The sequence below is a fragment of the Dama dama genome, chromosome 11, assembly GCF_033118175.1.
Source record: "Dama dama isolate Ldn47 chromosome 11, ASM3311817v1, whole genome shotgun sequence".
Lineage (NCBI taxonomy): Eukaryota > Metazoa > Chordata > Mammalia > Artiodactyla > Cervidae > Dama > Dama dama.
In genome coordinates this window covers 88,417,778-88,440,267 of record NC_083691.1, presented here as the reverse complement: position 1 = coordinate 88,440,267, position 22,490 = coordinate 88,417,778, and the positions used below count along the sequence as shown (strand labels likewise).

The following is a 22,490-nucleotide window of genomic DNA, read 5'->3' as shown; positions in this document are numbered from 1 at the left end:
AGTCTTTGAGAAATAAGAACTGAACCGTATCTTTCAATTATTAACACATAACTAAAACTATATTATCATATCATTAAGCCTGTGGCCTTATTTTTTAAAATAAGGATACATATTTATGTTGGAGAGATGGGTACACATTTAGGAAGATGAGGTAGGAAAAGGAAATATTTTCGTTTCTTTAAGAGGTACCAAGATAAAATCTTATAATGAAAGAAATTTTAGAGGGGGAAAAAACACTCTAAACACAGCAGTGCTAAGAACAAATGTACTAATAAATAGCTACCTTAAGGAAGATATTGTAAAACTAGAAGCAACTACTAAAGAAATGACCAGGCTAAGTTCAAGAGAAAGAAGTGTGAGGGGACAAATATGAACAATTTCACTTTCAAAAGACTAACAAGAAGAAAAGAAGTTAAAAGTTCAAAGTAAATAAATAAAGTGACTATTATAAATCTGGAAGGAAAAGAAGTTAAAAAGATGACTACAATGACACGTTCAGATTCTCTTTGCCAAATCATAAATGCCAATAGTCATAAGGAAACACTGGTCTACATCAAAAGCAGTACGGAAAAATAACCTATAATCAAATATATATAAAATATGTATAAATGTGGCTGCTGTTTCAAGTATGTAATCTAAAAGGTTCACAGAAATCAACATCTTAAAATGTGCTCTGCTTTGGTCACTATACAAACTAAAATTGCAACATACTAATTACCAAAAAACATGGCCAGTAGTTAGTAAATTGTAAGGCTTTAAGAATCTACATGTTACAACTAGTTAGTTTTTTCTTCCAAACTACATTTGAAAGATTCAGCTTGTTTTCCTATATATTTTTCTTTCCTTATGTGTTTTCTTCACATAATTAATTTCCAAGATATCCACATGCTAGACATAAAATTTCTCCCATCAAAAAATAAGCAATTTTTCTTTTGATTTTGGAGCCTAAAAACTTTATTTTCTAACATTTTATTAACTACATTTAAAAAGACTTTTCTGATAATAAAAAAGGCACCAAAACTTAACATAACTTTCAAAAAAAACCCTACAATTTTATAATTTCTTACTTAAAAATAACCTTTTCACTCTATCAAACTTTCCAAAGGTATAATTACAATTCAGAATCGCTAACATTTTTGCAATACTTGTGTAGAAGTATTCTACTATATTCTGCTCTGAAAAGATTGATTTATAGAAATTATGGTATTAATTCTTAAATGAAAGAAATTATTTACAATATAAAATGATACTCATAAAAAGGAATATACTAGGATATTCACCAGTTGGTCACATAAACCAATTAGGAAAACACACTGTGTAAGAGCTGGCATAATAGTGAGTGTATTGATATACATACATGTATAAAATCGTATATACATGAGTATATGTATAGAGCTAACCATTCTTATTATTTTCATCCATTTATTCTAACTCCCAGAATGGATTTATAACTTGAATTAACAGCATGCAAATAAAAAAAAAAATCACTTAAGAGCCCTTCAAAAATTATATAGACATATATTACAGAAGTGTTTCAACAAATGAACCACAAAAATCAAGTTCAAGTCAAATGTTATATCAACTATTAAATTCAAGCATATTAAAATGAAGCAAATACGCAACATTTATTCCAAAATTCTATTCCAGGCTATTTAAATAAAATTTTTAAAGCTAACCTCCAATAATTTTGGACATGTAAAGTAAGGTAGATTCGGAATTCAACCTAAAAGCTTATTGGTTCTACTGAACAAAAATTTCTACAAGTTTCAAAGCTTAAGAAGTGAGCAGGAGAGGCAAAAATTTTCAGAAGTTACAAGAATCATGCCAATGGGTAAATGTGACTCTTTTCGCTCTTCCTCAAAGTAAGAAACTAGGGTCTAGTTATCCAACTAATCATACACATCAAGAAAGACAAACAAAGCTAGTCCTTTTAATATAACCTAAAAATCAACAAAGTTAGAAGGCAGGCTAAAAGAAATGTTAAGTATAGATGTTTGTAATATGCAACATATACACAGAACAACAAATAATATTATTTAAATATGTCCTCTATTCTAGAAAATTCCAAAGGATGCTATTATGTTCAGTAACTTCAGAGCACCAGGTAAAGCAATGTTTTAGGGAAAACATTTCCCTTGTGCTAAAAGCATCAATTCACTGATTGATGACTTCTTACATTTGCAAAATTAAATGTTGTCAGAGTAAGAGTTCACAAATTATTTACATAGCTGAGTAGAAAACAAAGGAAAAGAAAATGAATAGGAAATTCTGTTCTATTTCAACAGATCAGGATCCATAATAGGCTAGCTCCAACTCACCTTCAAAGCTGGTTTTGGAATTAAGTTGTTGGGACTCTCTCCATACTATTAAAAGGGGATCCCCAGGGGCAGGTACGGGAAAGTCTATTTTGAGAAAGTTCCACAAGAGATTTCAGTTGTAAAGATGGGGTTGAGAACTACTACAGTAGACAATCCCATCTCTGCCTTGGCTTTGATTAACAACTACATGTTGAAAACTCCCAAACTTACTCCAGATCTCTCCTCTGAGCTCCAAACCAATACCGTTAATCCATTAGCAAAGCCCTGTTGAATACAAGAACTTAAATCTATGAACTTCTTTCCATCTTCACTAATACCACCCTGGTTCAAATTATTAGCACATCTCTCCCCCAAACTCCTGCCAATGCCTACTGTTACTACTCCTGATTCTTTTGTAGAATCCATTCTCTATACAACCACAAAGCAACCTTTAAAATAATTATTTTTATTATTCCATCATTTCACTTGCCTCTGTATTCACATAAATTTCCTATCCTGGAAGTTAAAGCCCTACATTATCTGATTCCCTGCCCACCTCTCTTACCTGAGCTGTATCATTCTTATCCCTCTCTCCTATACTCCTACAACCCTGACCTTTTTCCCTTTCTTCTAACACACGAGCCTCTTCCCACCCTAAGGCTGTCACAATGGCAGTTCTGTCTAGAATGTTCTTCGCTCTGATCTACTTAGTTTGTTCCTTCTTATCATTTATACCTCAATTTAATGTTCCTCCTCAGGAAGTCTTTTTCCAAGCATTCAATCTAAAGCAGCCTAGAATTATACACTTTTTCAAAACCCTGTTAGTATTCTCTGCATAGCACACATCACTTTTGGAAACTAATTTATATACTATATCCTTAACTCTTTTAAAAATATATATATATATGTGTCTCCTCCAGATAGAATAAATTTTCTGTGAGATCAAATGAGCTTATTTATTGCCTTATTTTCACCAGTGCCTGGAACTTTAAATGCACTCAAAAATTATTGGTGAAGAGATAAATCCACGAACCTATGGACACCTTATCTTTGACAAAGGAGGCAAGGATATACAATGGAAAAAAGACAACCTCTTTAACAAGTGGTGCTGGGAAAACTGGTCAACCACTTGTAAAAGAATGAAACTAGAACACTTTCTAACACCATACACAAAAATAAACTCAAAATGGATTAAAGATCTAAATGTAAGACCAGAAACTATAAAACTCCTAGAGGAGAACATAGGCAAAACACTCTCCGACATAAATCACAGCAAGATCCTCTATGACCCACCTCCCAGAATATTGGAAATAAAAGCAAAACTAAACAAATGGGACCTAATGAAACTTAAAAGCTTTTGCACTACAAAGGAAACTATAAGTAAGGTGAAAAGACAGCCCTCAGATTGGGAGAAAATAGCAAATGAAGAAACACACAAAGGATTAATCTCAAAAATATACAAGCAACTCTTGCAGCTCAATTCCAGAAAAATAAATGACCCAATCAAAAAATGGGCCAAAGAACTAAACAGACATTTCTCCAAAGAAGACATACAGATGGCTAACAAACACATGAAAAGATGCTCAACATCACTCATTATCAGAGAAATGCAAATCAAAACCACAATGAGGTACCATTACACGCCAGTCAGGATGGCTGCTATCCAAAAGTCTACAAGCAATAAATGCTGGAGAGGGTGTGGAGAAAAGGGAACCCTCTTACACTGTTGGTGGGAATGCAAACTAGTACAGCCGCTATGGAAAACAGTGTGGAGATTTCTTAAAAAACTGGAAATAGAACTGCCATATGACCCAGCAATCACACTGAGGAATACACACTGAGCATACACACTGAGGAAACCAGATCTGAAAGAGACACATGCACCCCAATGTTCATCGCAGCACTGTTTATAACAGCCAGGACATGGAAGCAACCTAGATGCCCATCAGCAGGTGAATGGATAAGGAAGCTGTGGTACATATACACCATGGAATATTACTCAGCCGTTAAAAAGAATTCATTTGAACCAGTCCTAATGAGATGGATGAAGCTGGAGCCCCTTATACAGAGTGAAGTAAGCCAGAAAGATAAAGAACATTACAGCATACTAACACATATATATGGAATTTAGAAAGATGGTAACGATAACCCTATATGCACAACAGAAAAAGAGACACAGAAATACAGAACAGACTTTTGAACTCTGTGGGAGAATGTGAGGGTGGGATATTTCAAAAGAACAGCATGTATACTATCTATGGTGAAACAGATCACCAGCCCAGGTGGGATGCATGAGACAAGTGCTCCAGCCTGGTGCACTGGGAGGACTCGGGGGAATCGGGTGGAGAGGGAGGTGGGAGGGGGGATCGGGATGGGGAATACGTGTAAATCCATGGCTGATTCATATCAATGTATGACAAAACCCACTGAAAAAAAAAAATAATAATAATTGGTGAAAAGAAAATCCAAATGCCTACTTGCCTGACATCTCCACTTGGATGCCTTGCTATTTGTTACAGCAAATATAACATATTCCTAATATTTGAATTTATGATCACCCTACCTTGTAAAAAAACTAGTCCTATCTTCTCGTGATTCTGACCTAAGTGAACAGAACGAGGACATAAGCAGCAGCATAAGCCACATAATTAAGAAACATCCTTTTCTTTTTAATTTTTAAAAGATTTTTTAATAAATTACATCCCATATACAATTATTACAAAATACTAACTCTATCCCCCATGTTGTACAATACATCCTTATAAGCCTATCTTACACCCTATAGTTTATACCTCCCACTCCCCGACCTATGTTGCCTCTCACCTCCTCCCCACTGGTAACCACTGGCTTGTTCCCTATATCTGTGAGTCTGCCTCTTTTTTGTTGTATTCACTAATTTGCTGTATTTTCTGGAAGGAATTACCCTTGACACTTCCTTCTCCCCCAAGTTTTATCATCAGTTTGTCTCTAAAATACACTGGACACATCCACTCTGTCCCTCTCTTCCCCATCACCAACCCAACCAAATTACCATGTCTCACTTGGATTATCAAACTAGTCTACTCATTTCTCCTCCAGCCTCCATCCAACCCACTTGCTGCAGTACAGCTATACGATCTATTCACATACAATCTGCTTGATCACTTTCCTATTTGATATCCTTTAAACAGCCTGTTCTATATTCTCTAGTCTAATTTCTCACTCTCTCTCATCCACTCAGCCATTGATCTGACAGATATACATACCGAGTACCACAAACAGGCTGATACAAAATAAAGATCTTGATCTCATGAAGCTTACAATCTAATAGAGGAGGTTTTCACCAACAAATCAACAAATAAAAAGTCACACAGTAATAAGTACTAAGAAGAAAAATAGAACAGTGTAAGGTTTTACACTGAGTGACTGAACAATAAAAGGTCTTAGAATGGTAGATTCCCAGATTGCTCAGTAGTAAGGAATCTGTCTGCCAATGCAGGTTCGATCCCTGGGTCGAAAAGATCTTCCCTAGAAGGGAAGATCCCCTGGAGGAGGAAATGGCAACCCATTCCAGTAGTCTTGCCTGGAAAAATCCCATGGACAGAGAAACCTAGCAGGCTAGAGTCCATAGGGCTGCAAAGAGTCAGACATGATTGAGCACATCATAGAAAGGTCTTAGAATAACTGTTTACCTCAGGGGCCTAGTGGGAAATTGTGGGCATAGTCCTAGGTGCTCAGATGCTCCGTCATGTCCAACTCTTTGCAATCCTATAGCCCGCCAGGCTCCTCTGTCCAAGGAATTCTCCAGGCAAGAATACTGGAGTGGGTTGCCATTTCCTATTTTAGGATATCTTCCCAATCCAGGGCATATTTCTGGGTTGTGTCAATAATCAGAAGATGCTACTGGGGGGTTTAGTGGGTGGCAACCAGGGATGCTGACTGTCCTGCAATACAGGACAGTCCCGCACACAAAGAACTGTTCTTATCCCTTAATACTTTCGTATGTCCACATATGAGAAAAACCTATTTATAATTATCTACACTCTTAATACCATTTACATACAAACACAAAGAAGTTTTGCATGATTTTAATATACAATAGATTTCCCAAAAATAAACTATCATATAAAGTGAGGGAAAACTATACTTTGTTTAATTTACAGTTTTCCTAAGAGTTATTCATCATTTTAGAATTGGTGAATTATTCACTCACCAATGCAACTTGGTGATGTAAGTCACAAATATAAACATCTTTAAATAGACGTTTGTGTGTAGCTGTTGAATTAATGATACTCTGTAAGCATCTAACTACTCCACTGTCTCCTCCTCGAATACAGCTACCTGGGCATGTACATTATCAAACAAACATATATTAATTTACTACAAATTACTTTTATTTTTATTTCTTTCTCAGATTACAATTAGGGTATTTGTTTAATTTAATTATGTACACAGAAAGAATATATTCACCAACTCAAATCATTTGAAAAATATTTGCTGGGCCCCTACCTACATTTCAACAGCTAGTCTGAGCACTTTGGATACATTAGTAAACAAAACATATATCCTTACATAATAAATAAGTGAAATAGTTAGTTTCCTAGAGGAAAAGTAAGGTGGACTGTGGATGCTGAAAGGGTGGAGTGTAAGATGTACCAGTAGGCCTCAGTGGGAGGGTGAGCAGTCATAAAGTAAGTGAGACAGTCCAGTGCAAAGGGCACAAGCTCTAAGCTAGGGCACATATATGGCATTACTGGGCAACAGTAAGGAGACCGGTGTGTCCATAATGCCTCCTAAACATCTTATGTCTCTATATTGTAATGGTTTCTTTTCTAAGTCTACTTGATGATGAGACTGTAAGATCGATTAAATCAGAGATCATGCTTCCTCTTCTTAGTATCTTCAATACTTCATATAGTATTAGAATATAGTAGACACTCAATAACCATTTGCTTTATGAAGAAAATAAATGACATAGAACCAGAAAAGTTTTCTGAGGCAACTGAGAACTAAACCTCAGAATAGCAAGATTAGAATAGTAGCCAGAAAAGAATTAATTGACCGACATGACAATATAATAAAGCAAAAAAAAAAAAAGTCAGTGAATTAAAATTCAAACAAAATTTCAAAGGCAAAAGTATTAGGCTATAATCAGATTTAAAGTAACATGATAAATTTAAATATGATAAAATCTCCTGAGTAACTGCATTTATTCCATTTGGCTTTTAATAAAATAATATTACTCAATATAATCTACTTATAGCTTCAGATCCAAAATCCTTACTAAAATGTTTTTCTACTTTAGACTAAATATTCTTATATTAAAACATATCCATAAACCTTATCACAAACAGACTACAGAGTTAAAGGTTGATAAGAGTTTAAAGATAATTTAGAGACTAAGTCTCTCCAAGTCTCTCATCTTAGAGATGACAAATTGAGGACTAGAAAATTGAGACAATCTGTTGAAGATCAGAGAAAATTAGTGATATATTTGCTAGATCTAATATTCCATTATGAGTCAATACCAAAATGATCTGCATGTCTCTAAAACATTAACTATTACCTAAAATATTAAATACTAAATAGTAAAGCAAGTACTCTGACCACCCTACCTCAAGGAAACCTTGAGGTTTTGACTCAATAATCTGCAGGATATTTTGACTGCAGATTTTGACAATATCTGCAGTTTTGACTGCAGGATCAATGTCTACTGTATTCCTGGGCTAGTAAAGAATACAATAATGTTTTAAAATTCTAATTTAAAACAAATCCAAATTCCATTTAAGAAAAACCCAAATGGCCAAAAAATAGAATTGAGTAATAAAATAAACTTAGAATTTACTATGGTTGTCTCTGCTTAACAGTAAGTAATGGCATTAGTATCCTATTATCCCTAAACCCAAGACATTCCCCAAATAGTATCTAAAATCTGTATCTAATTATTCAAAGTATAATTAATCAAAATTAAGATGAAGGAAATCTCTACTAATAGAACAGGGATTATTTTATAATCAATATTACATGATTACAATATATATTTTGCACATTTAAAGATAGGGAAAGAATTATCAGCCCACTGTATACCTTAACATAATAAGTCTTGAGTCACTAATCTGAAATTAAAGAAAAAAATCTTAGAGCAGTAAAACCCCACACCTGAAGGACTTACCATTTTATCTAGATGTTCAATGGATCTATAAATCTCCCCCTGGGATTCATCATAGTAACTGTAACGGAACCTTTGACCTTGAAACAAATATCATGTACAAAATAAAATAGGGAAAAATTAGAAGCTAAAAAGAAAGCAAGCGCTTACCAAATAATTTCAGTTCTCATGGAAGGCAAAGCACAGCTTAAGCCTCTGAGAGAATGATTCCCAAGAGCCCTTGTACAAAAAATAAAAGGCATATTTGGGAAGGTAATAAAGAAATGATATATCATCAGTGTTTTACAAGGTTAAAAACTATTTCAAACTGTAAAACCTTAAAGTCACAATCAATACAAAAGACTAAGGAAAAACAGTTTAAAAGTTAGAAGCATTTGTTAAACATATCATATAGGTCTATAATGGAAAGTAAACCCAAAGAATATGATTCAAGAAAATCTGGCTTAAGAAACTATCTCAATATAACAAACCAATGAAAGCTTGGCTTTTGTTGTACAAATGCAAAGATTTAATCTCTACTACAGAAAAAGAAAAAGTCAGTCGGAGATATATGTGGCTTGTATAACTTTTATGATCTAAATTTTAAAAATTTATGTCACTGTTGCAAATGTTAGAAAACGATTAATACAAGTGCCTTTAAGTAGGATACACCAAAGTATAAATTTAACAAGTAGTTCTACTCTGACAATAAAATCTCAGTAAGGATACAAGCACAGAACAGTCAATGTTTAGTTATTCTCCAAAGAACAGAGAGGGTAAATGGAAGAAGTTTAAAAAGGGAGAAACAAAAGGCTCAGGAAGTGAATTTTGCTTCCTACTATAGTCATATAAAAGCCAAAAGTTAAACATATTCATAATTAATTACAGATTATTATTCAACTGCTTATGTTGTATTTCAGATATATCAAAACTTGTTTTTCAGCAATGCCTTTATTTTCAAGAACTCATTATTTTTATATTCCTTATTTTCAAAGATGCACCAGAGTGCAATTCTGAAGGCATTAGAGTGCACTAATCGTGCTCACACATGCCATGTGTCTTGTGCTGAAATTTTACAGCAAAGTTCACATAGCCAATTATTATCCTCGCATCTGAGAAGATGGGTTTCTTTGACTGGATAATTATGATTTTTAAATTCTCTATTTATCTCACTAAAAAATATCATCTTATAGATCACGAGCTATGTAAAATTATAAAACCCTTTGGATGTAGTTTTTGAGAGAAATCACACATCACAGTTTTTAACATTTCATTAACTGTTGATGCTAATCATCTCTGATAGTCACCTTTCTACAATATACCATATCTCCTTAGCTTTCACATATTCACTTTTCACATACATTAACATGTACAACTACTCAATGTGGCAGTTCTTATCCCCCCACTCCCCCACTGAGCACCATTATTAAATCAATATTGCATCTTACAATTCATGATATCCTAGAATCAAGTAATAGGGTTATGAGACAATTACCTGCATTTTTAATATTAACAACCTTTTCTGGTAAACACTGGAGATTACTGTATGTTGCTATAACTATCAGATCTATTACAGTCCTTGAACTAAAAAAATTCTTAAACAGTGACAACTCTATCACTCAGCATCTCTATATTAAACAATTCATCAGACATTTCCTTCAAAACTGAGAGATAGATACAGCTTTGTTTTTCTTTAAAGAATATATGTACTTACTCCTACCTAACACGCATTATATAATTTACCCTATTTTTCCTATTTGCCAGGTTGCTCTCAGAAGGTTCAAAGCCAAATCTAAAGTCTATCGTAATAACTTACTGATTCAATTCACTGGTACTAAATTTCTACTTTTATTTCAAAGTTCTTTTGATAAAGCTGCCCCACATCTTCTGTGAAATGAATAAACAATCAAATAAACAATCCTGGACAAGAAAATTCTAACTCACTGTCACTGTAATTAGAGTAATATTCTTGGATGAAATCAAGATGAATATTCTTTGAACCTGAGCTGCTTCAGGTTTATACTAATACATTCTCTTTTTCTTACTTCTGATGATAACTGTTAGTTTTAGTTGTCAAGAATCCCTGTTACTGGGACATAACTGTCTTATCTCAAGATGGCCACTCTCAAGTGCAGAGAAAAATGTGTGTACTTTGTGACATTTGCTATTCAAAAGTCTTTTCTACTTATTTTCAACTTTAGAGCTGCTGTTTCAAATTGCTGAAGTTGGTTAAACCTGCCCTAACCACATGTCAAAAGTGTAACTATTTTTTAAAATGCTATCTTATTCATATGGACCATTTTCAATGTAACTTTCACTTAAAAAATACTTCTGAGGACAGAAGTACACAGAATGTTTAAAATAAGTTAAAATACTAAATCAACATGTGATTTAATAAGAATGACAAAATACAAAGAAAATCAATGAGCAAATGTTTTAATATTTTGCTATCTACTTTTTGCTATGTTTTAGTAGCCATCTCGAATTTAGTAGCTGAAGAACTGAGTAGAAATATTTGATAAGCACTAAAGAATTTCCATTAAGAAGCTAAATTCACACTGCTATAGCTACTACGTTGAAAAAAGTACCTTACTTGTAACAGCTCAAACTGTCTCATGATAATTTAATTATACAAACATTTCAAAATTACTTCAGTAATTCATTCTGGTCAACATACTTAAAGAAAGCATCAAATTTAAAGTAAATAGTTGCCATTATCCTAGCCTAAATGCATTAATATGTACATATGTATGTATGCATATACATGTGAATGCACATGAGTACACACACATAACAAGTTTACTTAAACACCCTTTGGAATTTGAATTCAAAAGATTTTTTTGCTTCTAATTATAAAAATAAAGTTTATCAAGATTTTATTTACTAAGAAATGAAAGAAACAACACTAACACAATACACTGCTCATTAATGCACCTTCAAATATTATTCATTTAAAAATATTATGATTTCATGTACCTCATGAGTTTTGTTTTACAGTATTTCTAACATTCAGTAAAGCTTATGCATCTAAAGTGAACAAACACGGTTGCCTATGCGCCTGGAGAACTGGACATGTGAACTTTTATATAAGTATGAATTAAGCATATCACATAGTAAGAGAAAATTACTTACCTGAAACTTATCCTTTCAGAAGGTACACTGGGAAAATGGATTCTTTGAGCCCCTGTTTCAACTCCAAGTATGAGCTTTCTAGCTTTAAGAGCCATTGACCCTGCCCCTAGGGGCAGCACAAGCTTTGGAACTCCCCTAGTGAGTATGTCAGTAGTTTCTTCAGGTGCCTTCCCTCAGTTCTTTTCAAATTCAAAAGATGAGAGGAAAAATAACCCAAGAAAAAAATCCTGTAAAGCAGAAACCTTACTCTTTGAGGGAAGGAGGGTAGCTCATTTGTGAATCCATTCCAGAGCACGCTTTCTGAGAAAAAGAAATACAGGTAAGTAATTTTCCCATCTCCAAAGGTGACTGGTGATTAATGAGTGGATTCACAGAGTGTGGAGAATAAGCTCCAGGGATGTCTGTTTAACACACAACAATCAACTAATGAGGACAAACATAACAATGAATGGTACAAGAACCAACACTACTTTTGAAATACCTCAAAACAAAAAATAAAAGTATTAACTATCTCAACATTAAGCTATACACTAGATTGCAGAAATAAACAATGAGCTTAGAAAGTTGTTCTATAAAGCCCAGAAAAGATCAGTGAGTAAGACAGACTTTCAGACGTATGTCCAGGAAAAACTGTACTGTTATACATTTACTTAATCACTTTATATGTTTAAATATTTGAGTTCAACCTCACAACATCTGTGAGATAAGACTATTAGATCATTCTACACTAAGGCCCTAAACTAGGGGCATTTAATTGAAATCACTACCAAAGAAAAAATGTTTCATAAAGAAAATATTATCTAAGTAGCATCAACTAAGGTATTCATTTTTATAAGCAAAATACTATAATCCTTTCATTCTGAAGTCTTAGTTATAATGTAAAATTATTGGCTTTATCTCAAACCCACAAAAGATCAAAACCCTAAATATGTGAAATCACTATGTACCAATATTTGAGAAGACAAATATGATATCTTGAATATCTTGAATGTTTCAGGAATTAGCTAACTTAAATCAATTTAAATATTTAGAATATAGTAATACCATCATACCCAAGAGACTAACAACAGAAAGGGAGAAGAGTATGAATAATCATATACTAATGCATATTAAACTAGAAATGCCAATTTTAATAAGTAGCATATATTTATTAAAAATTATATAAATATACAAATGCAAGTTTACAGATAAAAATCCAAACCTGCTGAAGTGACTGTAGTATAAACCTTATTCATATTTTAACAAAATAATTTATCATTAACTTTTACCAAATAAATTTACTGAAACTGATTTGAAATTAAAACTATCATTTAAAAGGAAAATTATTTAATAAATAGAAGTGTGAATCCACTTTAAAGAATCAACTTCTGTTAGATCCAGTTTCATTTAGAAACTTCTCAGAAGTTAACTGAAAGTTATGTTAACTAAAGCTGTCAATAATCTAAATTTGAAAGTATAAAGTTCGGGATGATCAGGAAAAAGCAAGTATTAACAGAATATATGGAAAAGAGCAAAAATAAAACTCAGGAAAACAAAATATAAATTCTACTAACTAGAAAAACTAAAAAGTCCTGACAACAGACAAAATTCTCTATGGTGGAGCCATCCAGCAGGATGTGGAACTTGGCAAGCGCACAATGCGTGGGGACAGCATTACTTAATCATGATAGAAGTCAGATACTAGCAGCAAATGTCCTTTCGCTTACGTTACTCTTCCTGATATTTAAACGTTATCAGAGAAACACCATTTTGGCCTCCTAAAAAGCAGGGAGATCCAAATGAGGGGACAGAAAGACAGGGCACAATAGAATCTAGGTTCCAAACTGTCCCTTTGCTTGTCTCATTCAAAAAGAAAAATTGAGAGTATTTTAATCTATTTTTTCCCTTCTCCAATGTCTCTCTCAAGTGTAAACAAGAGCTAAGTGGAATCAGAAAGATGAACCTCTTTAAAGCAAACCACCCCTTTAAAAAAATAATTTTTATAATGGACATTGGCTAACAAATAAGGTTGACAAGGCAAAATCCTTCTAGTTACACACATATAGGTCTCTCAACTGTCTCTATCATCAAGTTTTTCATTTTATTTTTCACAGTATAAAAAGAGAAACAACCACTAGAAATAAAGATGTCGTAACTACCAGCACCCTAACATATTATTCAACAAAAACAAAAAAAAATTCCACTGTATATATCTGAGCAATTGGTCAACTGTACCATAATCAAATGACTCCTCTTAAAAAAAAAAAAAACAGCTATTCAGAAATGTGAAGTGTGTTAAAAGCCTAACTCAATGAAACTTTTAAGATCTCTGAGTACTTGAAAAAATAAATCTTTCCTGTGAAATGATTTTGAATTCAGTGTTATCATTACTTAAGTATGATATAATCAATCTGCATAGTATCATTAAAATAAGAAGAAACTAAGTATTGTAGTCATAAGAAAAGGCTAGATTTTTGAGCTGGAAATTACTGTTCATTCATATAGGAAAGAGGACCAATGCCACTAGAGCATGAATTTGAAAAATATGAAATTTAATTTCTTTAACTAAACACAGTTTAATCCATAACTAGCCAACGATTCATATTATTTCAGTAAGCATGTAAAGGAGAAAAGGAAGCTTACTTTACAAGAGTGACCGTCACCATTACAGTGTAGAAAGGAGTCTACCAATTTTGGAATAGTGTCCATGTAACTCTTTCCACTTACACCCAAACCTCCATCAAATTTCCTAACAAGAATTAGTACAGTGCTTTCCATAAGTACAAAATAAGCATTTAATTAGTATTATTAGCGACAGTTATACTGAAAAAATAAACACTTGGAAAGGTTCTATTACTTAACCACTAAATGTAAATATAAATATGTTTTAGTCTCTTGACAATTTCAATAGCTAACATTTACCAGACTTTGGAAAGTTTGACTTCTTTTTTGTAATTATAACCAGAAAATTCGATCCTGCAATTTAAATTCCAAAATTTTCAAGAAATCAGTAGATTAAGTGGCCTAAACAATTTTCTGAAGATGTAAATAGATATAAAACAAAATTTGTTTTTCTCTCTCAACATTCTACTTAAATACAGTAGTGGACTAGGATTTTCTTTATAATCATCAATGAGGTAAAAAGGATGAGTCCAAACAAAAGCAACATTAAAACATCTACTCGTCTTTTAAGTGGATTTATGCTGTGATTGTACTATACCAACCTTGAGGGAGAGTCTAGGCCCTGAAGAATACTATCATATCAGGGAAGTGAATTATTTAAGTCACGAAGTGATTTTAAACAATTCAAAGAGCCTTAAAAGTGAAGAGGAAAGGACACATGCTTTAGGAACTTTAAATTTCTAAAACATGCTTTATTCATAATGCTAAGAAAACTGCTTTCCCCCCAATAATGATACTCCCTAGTTTTATTACTAAACTTCAAAATCCCCAAGAAAAGAACCCCTTCAGATCTAAGTAATACACTTATATCCATAAAAAATAACTTCTGTCAAAGGTAGCAAATCAACTAGCAAATAGAATTTGTTATTAAAGAACCCTGAGAGCCTTTTAAGGAATTTGGCAAGGTAGCAGACAGAGCTACCTGAGTACCCTAAACTAGGGTTTTCAACCTCAGCACTGTCGACATATGGGCAAGATAATCTTGTACATTATAGGATGTTTACCTAACAGCTTTGCTGGACTCTACTCGTTAGATGCCAATAGCATCCCCACCTCCTTCCCACTCCAGCTATGAGGACCAAAACGATCTCCAGGCTTTTCCAAATGTCTCCTGCAGAGATAATCAGCCCCAGCCGAGAAATCAGTGATAAAATATTTATCTATACCATTAGGGAGAATGGTTCTCTTGAACTGAAATCTCAAGGCCACACACAGTGTAGCATGACGTAAGAGAAGAAGAAACCAGCCTATCCACGCCTGATAAATGGTGAATCAACTCTGGCAATCAATGACAAGACATGTAAAGGCCAGGGCTCCCTAGAGCTCATTAAAGGTGTTTTTCTGGCCACTATGTAGCTTAAAATTTATGGTGTTGTGCCTTATGTTTTCACCATAATCAAAGAAACAACTGAAGAATGAACAGATATTGGCATCCTTAAACCATTAAATCAATGAGTCAAAGAGTGTCCTAAAAGGAATAGGATTCAGAAACATTCTATCACAGTAATGGATAAACAGAACAAACTGTATCCAAAGAATTCAAGAAAAAAAAATTTAACTAAAAGAGGCATCCATAAACATCTCACTTCCTTTATGATCTATTCACTGTGACGCTTCCTTATTTTTTTTAATTCATAATAATAACAAAAATCTCTTTGAAGTTCTTTTCCTTATGAACCAGTGAAAACCACAGCGCTAGTAAGTAACGTGTTACAATCTTTGGAGGATACTTTGGAGGTATAATCTTTGGAGGCAACTATCAGCAAAAATTAAGCACCAAAGGCAAAAAAAGAAAGAAGAAAGGACTAATTACAAAAAAAAAAAAAAAAGAAGAAGAAGAAAAGAAATGTGGAGCAAGACTGGCATAGCACACAGTGCTCTTCTTCGTTCCAAAGAACATTTGTTTTATCTGCCAAAAAACTAACTTCAGAGAATCTATCACACAGCTCTACCTAGAAATGAGGTTAAAAGATCTTAACTCCTACTAACCTAAGTATCTAAGCAAGGATGCCCTCACAGTGTGAATCCAATTATACCAGTCGCCTTTGGAAATGTATCTATAATCCCCTATTACAATCTCATCCTTTTTAAATGACCAAGAGTTTTTCATTCACCTTTATATATTATTGCTAAAAGTGTAACTTGCCAAGGAAAGTGATAAATAACTGAAGATCAGAGCTTAGAAAGAAAAGATACCTTTAACCACAAGTACATAATCTCTACCATGAAATGTTAAAATCTAGAACTTACCCCAATGGCAGAAATCAGAAGAAACCACAAAGAGATTACTAGGATCCGCTAGGTATTTACTGAAGAGTTTTCCGAATTCCTGTTCTTTTGACTCACTCAGAGCTCCAACCAATACAGGAATAATGGTAAACTCATCCTTATGGCTTAAAGAAAACAGAAGAAAAAAAAAAAGTCATTTAAAAAATATAATAAAAATAGGTTTCCAATGCTTGGCACTAAAATATGGAACATTTATTAACAGTGGTATGGATAATATACATAATGTTGTTGAATCCTTAAAATCTATAATATTTAAAGAAAACCACTTAAAAATGAGGTACAGAATATTAAAAATATCTGTTTGAATTACAGAAATGTACAATAGTTCTTTAGGTAAAGGAGCTCGGTAAACAAAGCTATTTTACTACTAACAATATCATCAAATATAAAAGTAAGCTCATCAAACCACTATCATCAATCTTCTCAACTACCCATAAAAGCTACAATCATCTCTGCCCAATGCTTCTGCAGTTTAAAAGAGCATTAAATTCTTCCTTACTTAATTCTGATTGTAAATACCACCATTTCTGGCACTAGCTCTATAAACCTGCCAAGTGAGACCCACAAAACTTATCTTGGCTCCCAAAAGATTCACCAGCTGCACCTCACACCTAAACTAATTAAACAGATACAGGACAGTCTGAAGATACAACTCAAATTTCACTGGCATCTAGGATGGACATAGAATTCAAGGAAATAGGTATTAATTTCTGGCAGCAAGAAAAAGATACCACGCCCATCCACAATGTCTACAGCATATTTACACTTTTTCACTCTAGAGACTGAAAGAGTATGGAAAAGGAACAAAGCGAATTAAGAATAACCTGATGGGCTACAGAAACAGACCTTTAACATTTTCATGTGGTGAAATTTAACTTACATATATTCAGTACTATTTATATTCTAAATGACCCCAGAGTTGAAATTTTAGAAACATGACTCATGCTTGTCTGACTTGTTCTGAACAGGACTTAACAAAAAAAGAATCTTATAATATATGGTTTTTAATATGATCATTTGGCACTTAATCGATGTAGGACAAACAGAATTTATAGAAGGGTCTGTAAAAAAAAAAAAACAACAACTAGGTTTAAGTATTACCAAAATAAATGTTAGCTCAACTTCATAAAGCTAAATTCAGGGCACCCAAGCGCCTCCCCCAAAAAGGCCCCCTTACCCTTGTCAATTGCGAAATAAACAGATCATACAGATCTCCAGTCCCTCTGCAATGCAGGGGCTTCTTGGGCAGAATCTGCATCTATGGAGTAAGAAAAAAACAGGAAGCTGGCAGAGGAAGCTGCCGTGGGATATCTCTTTCTATGATTCTTACCACTGTGCTTCACAACTGCGTGAATGAATAGGGGCTTTTCAGTAAGGTAAGAGTGATTATCAAATGAAAGAAAAGAATTTGTACTCTAGCAAAAAATTCAAGAAGATTATGAGTTGTTCTAACTTCAAGTACTACCTACATAAATAAAAACACTAAGATCATTAAAATGACAACAGTAGGGAAGCAGAGTATAAAAACAAGAAGTCAGAAGAAATGGGTTCAAGTACTATTTCTATCACATACAGACAAATGTTGAGTGCAGAGGTAAGTTACTAACCTAAAAATTTATCTTATTTATAAAATGATCATAATTACAATACCTAATTCATAAAACTGTTACAAAGTGAGGAATACTGTAAGCAAAGTACTTCGTCAATGTTGGTTTACCCTGGAGAAACATCACAAGTCTACTCTCTAAGAGCCACCTAACCTCAGTTTGAGCTATCTACACAGGGGTAAAAGTCTCATACTATTGAGAAATTCAACCTTTGAATCAAGATTCATCCATCCACCTCTTTGCCATTTCGCTTTTCAAAAAATTATTGTTACTATTGTTCTCTATCCCCACAAAGCATAAATCTAAGAAGACAGCATTTGGCTTTGAAATGTGATATTCCTATAAAAAGTCCAGAATCCAAGTTGTGAAGCTGGTCTTCCCTAGCGAAGGAGTATAAAATTTCGCCCTCAAACAATTATAAAACTGAATAAAACTGCCCAAAAAACAACCATTTTGTGCTCTGAAAATCAAGCAAAGACTGAAAAATACAATAAGAAGAGTTAATTCCTGAAAAATACAATGAGCTTTTTGAGAACAGTGCAAGTCTGGCATCTTACCAGGAACCGCCTCTATCCTCCTTCCTCCAACATTACGGTAAATGCAAGGTGAGGCTGGCCTCGCTATGAAAAACCAGCAGCTTTGCTATTGAAGGAGGTTGACTTTGACTTGGGGCAGAGAGCAGAATACCCACACCCAGCAGGAAACAGAAAATCCTGCCACTTTTGTAGCCTGAAATGACCACACCATTTGAGGCAAGCCACAAACCTGAGGACTACCTAGAAATCTAACAGGGAGGTCCTGGGAAGGAGAGAGCCATATAGGGACAGGATAAATTCCCATGTTCTGAGAAGATGCCCTGGCTGAACAGGAGGCAGCACACGTGTGCAGGGGAGGTCCAGAAGGCTGAAGCTCCCCCCAAGTGCCAGGGAGTCGGGAGGGTGGGAGCAAGCACAAAGGCCAGGGGAGACCACGGACAGCAAGCTCTTCCGCGTCCCTGGCTGCCTGGAGACAAGGATGCACACCAGCACAGGGAGGCCAGAGAAGACCCAAGAGAAAGCAGAGAAGGCAAACGTGAAGACTTCTAATGTTCTCCCCAAAACAGTCATGGCCCACCAGCTCATGGTGAAAGCTATATAGGCTCGACTTCCAAACAAACAGTAGCTAGCACTAAGCAGTGTAGACACCAGGGTGAGCTCTAGAAAGTCGAGGTAAAAACAAGTAAGAACGTTTTAAAAGCTGAGGAGATGCATCAGTAGCCAAACCCTGTGACAAAGATTCTACAGACAGAGTCTATGAAAGGTACTGTTTTTAACAAATGAGGGCTTCCCTGGTAGCTCAGTGGTAAAGAATCCACCTGTCAGAGCAGGAGGTGCCAGTTCAATAGCTGGTCCAGGAAGATCCCAGATGCCTCAGAGCAACTAAGTCTGTGTGCCACAACTACTGAGTCTGTGCCCAGAAGCCTGGGAGCTGCAACTATCGAAGCCCGCACACCCCAGAGCCTATGCTCCACAAGACAAACCACTGCAATGAGAAGCCCACACACCACAACAAACAGCAGCCCCTGTCTGCTGCAACTAGTAAAGCCACGAAGACCCAGCGCAGCCAAAAATAAATAAATGAATGAATGAAACCACCACCACCATCATCTGAAGAAAAACATTAATAAAATTACAATAAAGTTGCTATAATATACTGTATTATGTAAAAGCTCAGTTTCAAGGAAAAAAAAAAATTCTGAGCCAAAGAACAAAGAAACTGTAACCCATTCCTGGGGGCAAGGAGAGAGCTAGCAGAAGTTGTACAAGTGGAATCAGACAGACAGATTTTAAAAGTTATGTGCTCACTCAGTCGTGTCCGACTCTTTGCAGCCCCATGGGCCGTAGCCTGCCAGGCTTCTCTGTGCATGTAATTTTCCAGGAAAGAATACTGGAGTGGGGTATCTTTTCCTACTCCAGGGGATCTTCCTGGCCCAGGAATTAAACCCACATCTACTACACTGGCAGGCAGATTCTTTACCACTAGCATCACCTGGGAAGCCCCTAAAGTTATTATAAACATGTTCAAAGAAATAAAGGAAAGTATGCTTTTAAAAGTTTAATGTATACATATATACAATGACTACAGCAAATATCAACAAAGAAATGTAAAACATTAAAAAGAGAAATTTTGGAATTGAAAAGTATAACTGAAATGAAAAATTCACTATATGATCTGAAGAGGAAAATCAATATTACATAAAGAATCAATAAAATTAAAGACAAAATAAGTTATCCAATCTGAAGAACAGAGGGAAAAAAATGAATAGAGCACTGGAGACATGTACACAACATCAAATACATGAGGATGCACACAATGCGGGTCCCACAAAAGTTACAGGAAAAAAGTTAGAAAAAATAATGGCTGAAAACTTCCCAAATTTCATGAAACATTTATCTAAAGATCAAAAACACTCAACAACCCAAATTAGCTAAGTATAAAAAGATTCCCAACTTAGACATAGCATAATGAACTGATGAAAACCAAAGACAAAGAGAAAATCGTGAAAGCAGCAAAAAGAAAATGACTCGTTACCTACAGAACAGTCTTTTCAACAAATAGTATTGGGATAATTGCATAATCCATAGGACAAAAAGTGAAATCAGACCTTTACCTCGTACCATACACAAATTGGATCATCAATTCAGTTCAGTTCAGTCGCTCAGTCGTGTCTGACTCTTTGCGACCCCATGAATCACAGCACGCCAGGCCTCCCTATCCATGACCAACTCCTGGACCTTACTCAAACTCATGCCCATAGAGTCGGTGATGCCATCCAGCCATCTCATCCTCAGTCATCCCCTTCTCCTCCTGCCCCCAATCCCTCCCAGCATCAGGGTCTTTTCCAATGAGTCAACTCTTCGCATCAGGTGGCCAAAGTACTGGAGTTTCAGCTTCAACATCAGTCCTTCCAATGAACACCCAGGACTGATCTCCTTCAGGATGGACTGGTTGGATCTCCTTGCAGTCCAAGGGACTCTCAAGAGTCTTCTCCAACACCACAGTTCAAAAGCATCAATTCTTTGGCGCTCAGCTTTCTTCACAGTCCAACTCTCACATCCATACACGACCACTGGAAAAACAATATAGCCTTGACCAGACAGACCTCCGTTGGCAAAGTAATGTCTCTGCTTTTTAATATGCTGTCTAGGTTGGTCATAATTTTCCTTCCAAGGAGTAAGCATCTTTTAATTTCATGGCTGCAGTCACCATCTGCAGTGATTTTGGAGCCCAAAAAAATAAAGTCTGACAGTTTCTACTGTCTCCCCATCTATTTCCCATGAGGTGATGGGACCAGATGCCATGATCTTAGTTTTCTGAATGTTGAGCTTTAAGCCAACTTTTTCACTCTCCTCTTTCACTTTCATCAAGAGGCTCTTTAGTTCTTCTTCACTTTCTGCCATAAGGGTGGTGTCATCTGCATATCTGAGGTTATTGATATTTCTCCCGGCAGTCTTGATTCCAGCTTGTGCTTCTTCCAGCCCAGCGTTTCTCATGATGTACTCTGTATATAAGTTAAATAAGCAGGTTGACAATATACAGCCTTGACATACTCCTTTGCCTATTTGGAACTAGTCTGTTGTTCTATGTCCAGTTCTAACTGTTGCTTCCTGACCTGCATACAGGTTTCTCAAGAGGCAGGTCAGGTGGTCTGGTATGCCCATCTCTTTCAGAATTTTCCACAGTTTATTGTGATCCACACAGTCAAAGGCGTTGGCATAGTCAACAAAGCAGAAACAGATGTTTTTCTGGAATTCTCTTGCTTTTTCGATGATCCAGCAGATGTTGGCAATTTGATCTCGGGTTTCTCTGCCTTTTCTAAAATCAGCTTGAACATCTGGAAGTTCACAGTTCATGTATTGCTGAGGCCTGGCTTGGAGAATTTTGAGCATTACTTTACTAGCGTGTGAGATGAGTGCAATTGTGCAGTAGTCTGAGCAGTCTTTGGGATTGCCTTTCTTAGGGATTGGAATAAAAACGTACCTTTTCCAGTCCTGTGGCCACTGCTGAGTTTTCCAAATTTCCTGGCATGTTGAGTACAGCACTTTAACAGCATCATCTTTCAGGAGACACAACTATATTATAAGCTAAAATTGTAACACTTAGAGAACAGGGTTCAGCAAACATGTTTTGAAATGGGCCATACTTTTGATTTTCTGGGCTATACAATCTCTTTAGCAACTACGCAACTGTTACTGTAAAGAGAAAGCAGCCACAGTCAACAGGTAAATGAATGGGTGTGTCTATGCTCCGATAAAACATTACAATAACAAGCTGTTGGCTAGATATGGTCTGCAGGTTGTGTTTGCTGAGCATGTTCAAGAAGAGAAAATCTATGTA

The 22,490-nt window shown here is 35.2% G+C and overlaps 1 protein-coding gene across 4 annotated transcripts in view; it reads right to left on the bottom strand.

The window, feature by feature from the left end:
- Positions 1 to 22,490, bottom strand: part of MEMO1 (mediator of cell motility 1) — a 116,297-nt gene that overhangs the window by 5,201 nt on the left and 88,606 nt on the right. For 3 of the 4 annotated variants that reach the window (XM_061155653.1, XM_061155655.1, XM_061155654.1), the window contains 2 exons: positions 16,468 to 16,610; positions 8,449 to 8,525 (listed from right to left, as the gene is read on the bottom strand). In XM_061155653.1, coding sequence (XP_061011636.1) covers positions 8,449 to 8,525; positions 16,468 to 16,610 — 220 coding nt within the window. The remainder of the gene's footprint in view (positions 1 to 8,448; positions 8,526 to 16,467; positions 16,611 to 22,490) is intronic. The other variant, XM_061155656.1, reaches the window with a different exon arrangement.